The sequence below is a fragment of the Puma concolor genome, chromosome C2 (assembly GCF_028749965.1).
Source record: "Puma concolor isolate L17-30 chromosome C2, mPumCon1.1.hap2, whole genome shotgun sequence".
Lineage (NCBI taxonomy): Eukaryota > Metazoa > Chordata > Mammalia > Carnivora > Felidae > Puma > Puma concolor.
In genome coordinates, this window is record NC_141675.1 from 120491096 (window position 1) to 120500810 (window position 9715).

At 34.5% G+C, this 9715-nt stretch overlaps 1 protein-coding gene across 6 annotated transcripts in view; it reads left to right on the forward strand.

Moving 5' to 3' along the window:
* VGLL3 (vestigial like family member 3) overlaps positions 1-6261 on the forward strand; it is a 147979-nt gene extending 141718 nt beyond the window's left edge. For all 6 annotated transcript variants that reach the window (XR_015240365.1, XM_086675691.1, XM_086675690.1 and 3 more), the window contains one exon: positions 164-6261. Coding sequence is in view for 5 of the 6 variants with exons in the window: in XM_086675691.1 (XP_086531817.1) it covers positions 164-207 (44 nt within the window). In the remaining variant the exon portion in view is untranslated. The remainder of the gene's footprint in view (positions 1-163) is intronic.
* Positions 6262-9715: the final 3454 nt, after the last annotated feature.

Below are 9715 nucleotides of genomic sequence, written 5' to 3' on the forward strand. Positions count from 1 at the left end.
TATTTTATCTTATTGATTATTCATTTATACTCCAAGAAAATGAAAACCACAGTAAAGAATTTATACTGCACAAATAGCACTGCTCTGGTCTAGCAGATTAGGCCCAGTTTTGAGTGATTCCTGTTCTAATGCTTTTCGTTTTTCTCACTGTCACCTTTTCTAGGTCTACAGCATCAAGACAAGAGCAAGGAATCACCCTGGTACTGAAACACAGTATTAGCAAGTCAGGTTGAAGTGTGAATCCATGGGCCCACTGGGAAAGAGGCTGCCAGGATTTCCCATTCTGCAGTGGGACACAATAGACATGGAAGAAGAAGAGGAAATGTCAGCCAGCTAACTTTGGTTTGGAGCCTTTTCTTGAGAAAGCAGAGTGGGTCCTAGACATTGAAGAAAAGCATTTTTATTTGTTGTTGTTTTTTTTTTTTTTTTCCCTCATCTGAGCCTTTGTCAACTGTGCAAATCTTTTTTTTTTTTTTTTTTTTTGTCTCGCTTTTATCAATACATGATTTAATTTTTGTTTTATTCTGATTTTTTTTCTCTTTCCTTTTTGAACCAACCATCTTGTCAGGAAAAGATGAACCAGACATGAAAATGCTCATCCTTTCAGGAATACAATTTTGTAGCTCTATGTGTATCTATTTTTGTAGAATACAGAAAGTTTGGTTTAGCATTGATGGGCTATTTTTGAGGGATGTATTTTTTTTAATATTGTAAAAATTGGTAAGTTCTGTTTAAAGAACTTGCTCTCAGAGAAGCACTGGCAAAAATGTTAAAAATGCTTGTCTTTAAAATGTCTGTGATATGCTCTGTGCTTTCTAGGTTACCTCAAGTGTTTGATAGTTCCTCCTTTTTACAAAAGTAGCAGCATAGCCAAGCCAAGATAGTATTGTTTTACATTAAATCTCAGCGAAGATTTAATTCCATGTTAGCTCACTTAGCTTTGAGTTATGTGTATAGATTGAAAAGGAAGTTTTTTAATGACCATACTAAAGAAAGGATATTTCATTACTTCGATTTGTCCCAAAGAGTACTTGGAGTTTGACTAAGAAGAAAGTTTGCATCAACTTTCAGTCAGAGGGAGAGACTGCCTGGAGTATATGTCTTTCTAGCCCATCCAACTTTGATAAATGGAACCGGTTTGTATCCAACCACTGGAAAAAAAAAATACATTAACCCATGCTACCTTTGATTGCCAGTGACTTAGTTTCCTTGTTTCTAACTATTCAATCATGGCAATTTTTAAGGTCATATTTTAAGTGGATGTTTTTGTTTGTTTGTTTTCGTTTTTATTTTCTGAGATATTTTGAATGGAAAATATTTGGGAGGGTACTAGACACAGCACAAGCCTTTAATTCAGTGGCTATTTCTGACATTACTCATCATTATATATTGAAAAATAATATATTGTATATGTGATTTTAAACATAGGTTTTTTTCAAGTCTTTTTTTGGTTGTTTAAATCTGGTCTTAGTTGATTGAACTCTTTTTAAGAAAATGATTTAGGGTAAAATGAAATTTAAATTAGAACATGCCACAATTACTTGGGGTAATAAATAGGCCATTTATTATTTGAAATTTATTCATGAAAACTCAGGATTCAACTTGACGTGGCCCTCAGGACCCAAATAAGATGAAGTTGGAATTATCATTAAGACCCTATTGGGAAAAGATTAGGGTTATAAAAGTAGCAGTTAGTAATTTTAAGGATTTTTGATTCAAGTCCATTCTCTCAAAGCTGCTTCCAGAGATGGGTCACATTAAAGAGTTAGGGCTATATAGAAGTTTTAGTTTGGTAAAAGTTTCTCAAATGTCCCCCATCCTTGTCTTCACCAATATGAAATACAGTGTTTAGTGAAATACCACTTTCCATTTTCAATTGTGTATATCTTGTGTGTAAAGATTTTAGCTATAAGAACAACACAACCTTTGCTCAGCTAGGCAGGGTTCTTACAGATAATTTAAAGTAGTTCCCTTATCTCTGTTTTTTACATTGGTTGTCTTTCCTGGTGCCTCCTGTGAGTTATAAATCTATACACTCTCTTGTATTCTTATCACTCCATAAATTGCTTCTTCTTACCTAGACTCACCTTAACACAATATGCATATTTTTACCTAGTGTGAGGTTGAAACTTAAGGAATTTTCCACTTACTAATGACACGAACTTTGAGTTCTAGGGAGTGGCTTGGTTAAATTATCTATATTTTGATCTATAATTTGATTTGTTATGGTTGTATGTACTTTGTCCAATCTGTGGAGCATGAAGTTGATTGAATCTATAAAATTGGTTTCCTCTTGTGTCCTCCTGAGTTTTCAAAGACAAGTATTCAGCAGTTCCCATGGGATGACTCATTGGGGATTATTTATTTCCTTCCTCTTCCTTTGGAACCTATTAACTTCCTTTGCAGTTTCTCTTAGAACAGTGTTGTACTCCAACTCATTCAGATCATGCAATTGGATTTTCCCAATTAAGGGAGAAGAAAAGTATTAACTCTCTGCTCCGTTCCTTCTTCTCCATTGAATTGAATTCAAAAGGAGAGCAGACAATTGGATAGCTTCACCCTGAATTTGGACTGTGTTCTGTGCCACTGTAGGATGGTACATTGTGCACAGTAGAATGTAGGATGAAACATTCCTTGGCTCTGGGGCCCAAGAAAAGTTGGGGACCTGAATTCTGCTGTATCTAGGAAAGATTTGCAAGTGAGGTCTCTTGTTGAGAAAAGACATCATTGACATATTGCAAGGATTAGATCCTTGCAAGATAAGGAATAGATCAAAGTCTAAATAAAAAGAGAGTGCATGTCTCTATAATTGCCTGGCATCCCCTTGTTATGATCATTTTACCTTTACCACCAGAAGTTATAAAAGAGAATGGGTTGTAATTTAGCATGATATTCTGACCTTAAGTTTAAAATGCTATCACTCTCTGGTTCTGCTTTCCTCACATCCAAACGATGCTGTTGAACTTATAGGCTTCTAACCTGCTTTAAAGAGGCTACCAGCTTCCTCCCTAAATCATTTGAAACCACTCCACCTTTGACTATTTTAAAAATTAGACTTTATTCAAGGTTTTGGAAGATGTGAGCTAAACCATATAAAATCATCTCATTTATTTGACATCTAATCCAGGCTTTGGCCACTACACTATCATAAGTTAATGAACAACTCATGAGTTGGATCTCAACAGGCTACTTTGTCCCTCATCGTTTATTTGAAAGAGCCTCTAAATATTTTAAAAATCAATGTTTCTTAAGAAGGTTAATCATCCCCTTCCTAACTTTCATCTGTAATTTTTCTTCTTTCTCTTTCTTCTTAAAATTATTTACATTGTCATTTAAGCAAAAATGCCCAGGGTTGCTCCAAATGTTGCAAATAAGAACCAGTGGTTTGCAAATAATTGAGGAATTAGTTCTTTGAACTTTATAACAAACCTAAAAAAACAAACAAACAAACAAACAAACAAAACAAATTCTAGGCACTGGTGTAAAACATGCCCTTGAGGAGCTCATTATTCATTTTGCAAACCATATTTCCTATTCCTGTTCTAAGACTTGCAGAATAGGACTGGATCTATCTAGTTTTTGCATTTGTTCTGTGGTTTAGTGTTACATGTGTCATTTAAAGTTGCAGTCAGAAACTATATTTTAAGAAACTAAATTCTATTTCTTACTGGGTGTCCCTCCCTTTGTTACACTGTATTTGCCAAATTAAGTCAATGAGGCATTAGGTGGTGGTAAAGGAAAGTATACATGCTGGAGTTTTGACTGGGGGATGAATAGAGAAGTAGAATGAATTAATGGAAAAGATCATTGGTTTGTATATTAGGTCATTCTCTGAATTCTGCCTTGGCCACAGTTAGATATGCGTGATTTGGGGTTTATATTATGAAGAAAGTGAGATAATAATACCTAACTGGCAGGCTGTGAAGTGTGGAAATCATATCTATATGATATATATATATATATATATATATATATATATATATATATATATATGTGATCAATCATATCTGTCTCATTATAGCTATTTAATAAATGACAGACACCACAAATGTCTATCAATTTTGTAAGTAGGTCATAAAACTGAACTCCCAAATGTCCCTTCTCTATACTTTCCATATCTATTTCTGCAGCAATCCAAGAGATATATGACTACTTTTTCATGACAAATTGTTGCAAGAGAATCTTTGCCCACTACTATTTGTTGAAGATAAAATGTAAATTTCTTAATTATTTCTGTTACTTTAGTGTGTCATTTATGAAAGAAAATAACCTTTTAGTGGTATGTAGCCCCAACTGTGAGTTTGCTTACATATTCCCAAGTTGTATTCATCCAGGATCCCAAATCAAGGCAACATCTTTATTAAATCACCAAAGTTTATATTTTTCAATTATATTTTGGGCTTCCTTAGCACCTGGAATAAAAACATCTCTTTTGAAGTTATCCATTTTTTTTTCTTTTACTTGCCTTGGAGGAAAAATTGCAGAATATGGTGGAAAAAGATTGTTTGCATGAAAAGGGGAGGGAAAAGAAAACCCTTTACGATCTCAGCAGATTTACTCTGCTTGAGAAAAAAAGAAACAATTTTATTGGAAGCAGATGTTGACACTGTGTCAGTTATTGAAGATGGAAAGAGTTCGCTTGAGCCATTGCAGTTACAAAGGGGTATTGATGGCAGTTAGAATCCCTGTGATGGATCACCTTCACAGCAGACATAAGGACAGCAGAAAAGCAGAAACTGTATGAGACCACTGAAATCAGCCTGCTGATTTTAACGTACAGGATCCTAAGGATCCAGTTTCATTTTGTTTTGTTTTGTTTTTTCTTTCCTCCAGGATGAAAGACACATCTTTCAGAAAATTTAAGGCTTCTTTGAGAAATTTACTTTTATTCTCTAAAAACATGGCCTAAGAGCCCTTTAAATCTCTTATTTTTAAAGTACTAAAAGTATTATTAAAGTCATTTTAGAAAAATCAGGTTATAGTTTTAGTTCAGTGATGTATGTTGAAAATAAATACATAAACTACACAAAAATGGATGATTGAAGATTGGGGTATGGGTGGGCCCTTCCAGGAAACCTTGGTCTCAATAGCTTTAATTACTTAGTAACTTGGTCATGGACATTGGTCACAGAACAGACTTTCAGGCTTTTCTCTTTTAGTGCTCTCTTGGAATTTACTCCTATATACTTTCCCAAAGTATAGAAATAGCCATTGTTATTAAAATATCTTGATTTTCTTATTTCCTTTATTGTCCATTATGCTTTTTTATTTGTTTGAAAAAATTTTATAGTTTCAAATAATTAAACTAATGTTCAGTCAAAATTGCAAATTAACTTGATCCTATAATATGTAAATGTCCTTTTTAAAGGTCCAAGGCATACTATTGAATTAAGTGTAATTATGTAAGTAAACAATGATACCTTCTAGAAAAGGGACAGTCACCATCAAGTAGCTTCCTTTTTAACAATTTCTGGACTACTAAATTTTGACTTAAGAATAACTCTTTTAGAATATAAGATTCTTTAGGGTTTTTTTTTTTTTTTTTGGTGTATGCATAAGATGTGAACTTTTCTAATGATATCTCTTTATACTAGTAGAGATGTACATTTTTTTTTTCTATGCTGTGGCTAGGGCAAAAATGAATAATTATTTACACACATGATTTAATTTCTTAGGATATTTACAATCTTGGATATTATATATGATTTTAAAATACTATTCCATTCATTTTTCTGGATGTACAATATAGGGAAGAGTTTTCATGTGAATTCTTTGTTCATTTTAAAGTGCATATATTGAAAGAGAAAACGTGGATTAATTTGTTTTTATCATATACATCTAGGTAAGGTGAAATACTTTTATAAAAAAATAGTGTAGAAGACTATATTTGTCACTTGGTTAGGTAAACTGAAAATAATAATAGAAATATTATCTTACAACATTGAAATACAATGAAATTCCAGACTTGAGAGTTTTATGAGCAATTTTATGCTATCTTAATTTTACATTTCCAGAAAGACAAATTAACTAATCTTACCTAGTTGTCAGTCTTTAATTCATAAAACTTTTGGGTTTACAAGCACATTATGAAATCATAATTTTTGTTTGTTTTTCTTGGGATTGTGGAAAGAGACATTTTCATATTTCTATTCACTCTTCAAATGCAGGTCACATAACTATGTGTCAGTGATATAAGATGATGGAGGACTTTGTAGTAAAAACTGTCACCTTCAATTTGTTCAATAAATAATTTAATGTGAATTTAATGTTTATATTTTAATGTAGCATTTTCGTTTGGTCTGCCTTTCTTGAAAATGAACTCAAGCTCACTGTTTTCTTCTTCTCCAGTTAAGGAGTTTATAAATATCTTTGAAAACTAAAGCTAAATATTAGTGAGTCTTTTTTATGAAGTTAATTTCTAAGGCCAAGTTAATTTCTAAGGCCAAGTTGTTAATAGTGAAGAGTGGGTTATAAAACAAGTGTTCATAATGGAAGAACAAGTGAAATGTATTAAATTACATAACAACAGGAAGCTTCTGAAGTTTTTTCAATGTTTATTTATTTGGGAGAGAAAGAGAGAGAGGGAGAGAGAGAGAATGCCAAGCAGGCTCTATGCTGCTAGCCTGGAACCCAAGGCAGGGCTTGATCCCATGAACCAACCAAACCAACCGTGAAATCATGACCTGCGCCAGGATCAAGAGTTGGACACAACCAACTGAGCCACCCAGGCACACCGTGAATTTTTTAATACAATGCTTCTAAAGCTATCAATTGACTCTTTACACAAAGTACATTTTGTTGTTTTGTTTTTACTCTTATTGTTACAGAACTTGCTGTAAGTAGTATGGAAAATCACACACACACACACACACACACACACACACACACACACAAGACCAAAAACTTACAATTCATTGACAGTGAAGAACTACACCTAGAAAGGAAAATTCCAAGACTGTATTTTTGAAGGAAGTTAGAGTTTTCCTACAATGGCGTCTACTTTCTTATTAAATGAATTTTTAATGTGGAAGTGTAAAAGTCTAGAAATAAGTGTTTAAATCAGTAGACCCTCCAACATTATAGGTGAAATAATTTGGCATTCTTAATTGTTGCTATATTTAGACTAGACTAGTGTTATGAGTTTTCTATGGCTGCTGTAAAAATTACCACAATCTTAACATCTTCAAACAAATTTATTATCTTAACCACTTGGTACGTCAGACATTTGGCACTGCTCTCAGGCTAAAATCAGTGTCAGCTGCATTCCTTCTGGATGCCCTAAGGGAGAATCTCTTTCTTTGCTGTTCCAAGTTTCTAGAGTCCTTGACTAAAGGCCCTCTTCTTCATCTTGTAAGCCATTAGCCATCAAGTCCTTCTCACAAGGCATCATTCTGACCCTCTCTTTCACCTCTCTCTTACATGTTTAAAGAAATTTGTAGTTACATTGGCTCTACCTTGATAATCTCCTCAACTCAGAGTTCTTAATTTAATTACATCTGTAAAGTCCTTAAATATAAGGTAACATATTCACAAGTTCTAAGGATTAGGATGTGAGTATTTTTTTTTGGGGGGGGTCACTATTCTACTACCACAATTATTATTAGATTTAAGTTTATTTATTTATTTATTTATTTTTACCAGCCTTATAATCTGGGAGTATTTAATACATCACTGAAACTAGCAAGGCTTGTTCCATGTTCGCAATGGTCATTTGTGTAGGATTCGTCTTCATTCACTTAAATAATTGCATACAAAGGGAATTTCTGTTCTTATTTCAAACATTTCACGTGGTTATTATAGTGCCTTGGAATCTAAAGGGCTATGTGGTATTTATGTCAGACAAACACTCAGGGGGTGGGGGGGGGGTGGAGAGAAGGACATCTGGTGCAGATTCTTCCTAGCTGAAGTGTGTTTTCTCTGGGGACAATCAACTACCATTTAATTGTTTTGCTTCCTTTTTTTGGGAACATGATCATCCTGTGATGTCCTAAGTCTCCAAGCATCTCACTTGACCTGCTTATACACATTTGACAAAATATCTATATATGACCACATTGACATGGTAAAGCTTTTACATTTTTGTCCAGATTGAATCATTACATCTGTTATCAGTTAAGCAGTGGAAAAACTGTTATGGAAAGCAAACATATTTTGATACTTTTAATGTGTAAAGTAGGTTCCTGTGCTTTGGAATGCTGTTGATCAATAAATGAGCTAGACTATCTTAGAAACGACACTCAAACACAACTGTTTTACTTTCCACACCAAGTTTGGCTGTGGCTGAATGAAGAACACCAGCATTGATCTTTGCTTCTCACTTGTAAAAGAGACTATTTGCAGGGAGCCAAATATAGCAACAGAGGATTTATTATCTTGCCAAAAAATACAAAATCTGTTCCCCTTTAAACACGATACTCTATCCTTTTCTTGTGGATCTTGCTAAAAGGAAAATATAGCTCTAAACTACCCCATTCCTTCTGCTGACAGTTTCCTATGTTTTTTCAAATGGGCTATGTGTGGTTTTGTGTTTTATGTTTCCTAAAGAAAATGGCTATATGCGAAATCCATCCAGTATTAATCATGTTCCTTGCCAAAACAAACAAACAAACAAAACCGAAAATGTTTCTAAATCAAAGAAGAGAGTCAACAGCAATTAAGAAAATCACACTTTGCTAGTTTCAATACTAACTATGTATCACTGGGTGATGTTCTGTGTTTCATTTTGTATTGAACCAAAAAAAAATTTTGTTTAAATCGGCTTCAACCAACAGGTGCTTTCTTTAAAGGCCTTAGAACATGGGTGTTTTGCTCTGAATGTCGTCTGACTAGTCTAGATTATAATGTTGGTAATGACAGTTAACTCTTCTGCTTGGTTTATGATGTATATACAGAATTTTAAAAACAGTTTTGCAAACATCACCAGGAAAATAAGCTTTCCAGTGACAGCTTTACCAGACATCTTCGTGTGGGATTTTAAAACAAACACAAGGCTGTTTGGAAATACTTGGTATATGTAAATATGCAAAATATGCTGAACAGTGCTAACAGCTGTAGGGTGTATGTACTCCCTCATCCTTGAGCAGAATATTTTGGTGGCAGTGATGGTTGTTTTTTCCATCTTAGCTTCTCATCTCCCTCACCGTCCTACCCCTGTCTCCACCCACTCACGCATCCACATACAAAAACACATACTTAACACCACCCCCCCCCCCCCCATTTCCATGCTGCTTCCAAGAGAATCATTTCAACAGATTCCCCCTGGAAAAGGTGGGTGGTGCCTTGAAGGACTGTTTGAGTTATAGGATGTTGTAAAGGCTGAGCTCCATGAACTTGCTTGCACTTGCTCTGACACCAGCCTTGCACACAGCCCAGACACTCTGCAGACCAGATTCCATTAAGGCTTGTCCTTGCAAGGAGAGGGAATGTCTGGTTGAGACTGGCCTTCCTATGATGATCCTAAAGAACACAGAGTAATCATTATAAACGTGTGCTATCAGTTTCCGTAAAATCAAGGCACTCATTCATTTATGAAAATAAGCACATACGGCTTTCTGCCTACAGCCTAAAAGAGGAAGGGAGGACCCAAGAAAAGTTAAAAATGAAGGTCTCTTCTCGTAATCATTTTAACAGGATGGAGATGAGAAGATGACAAATATGAAATGAGAAACCCTGGGTCCTCGGAGCAGTTCTACTGGTAATTTGTTGATAGCATTTG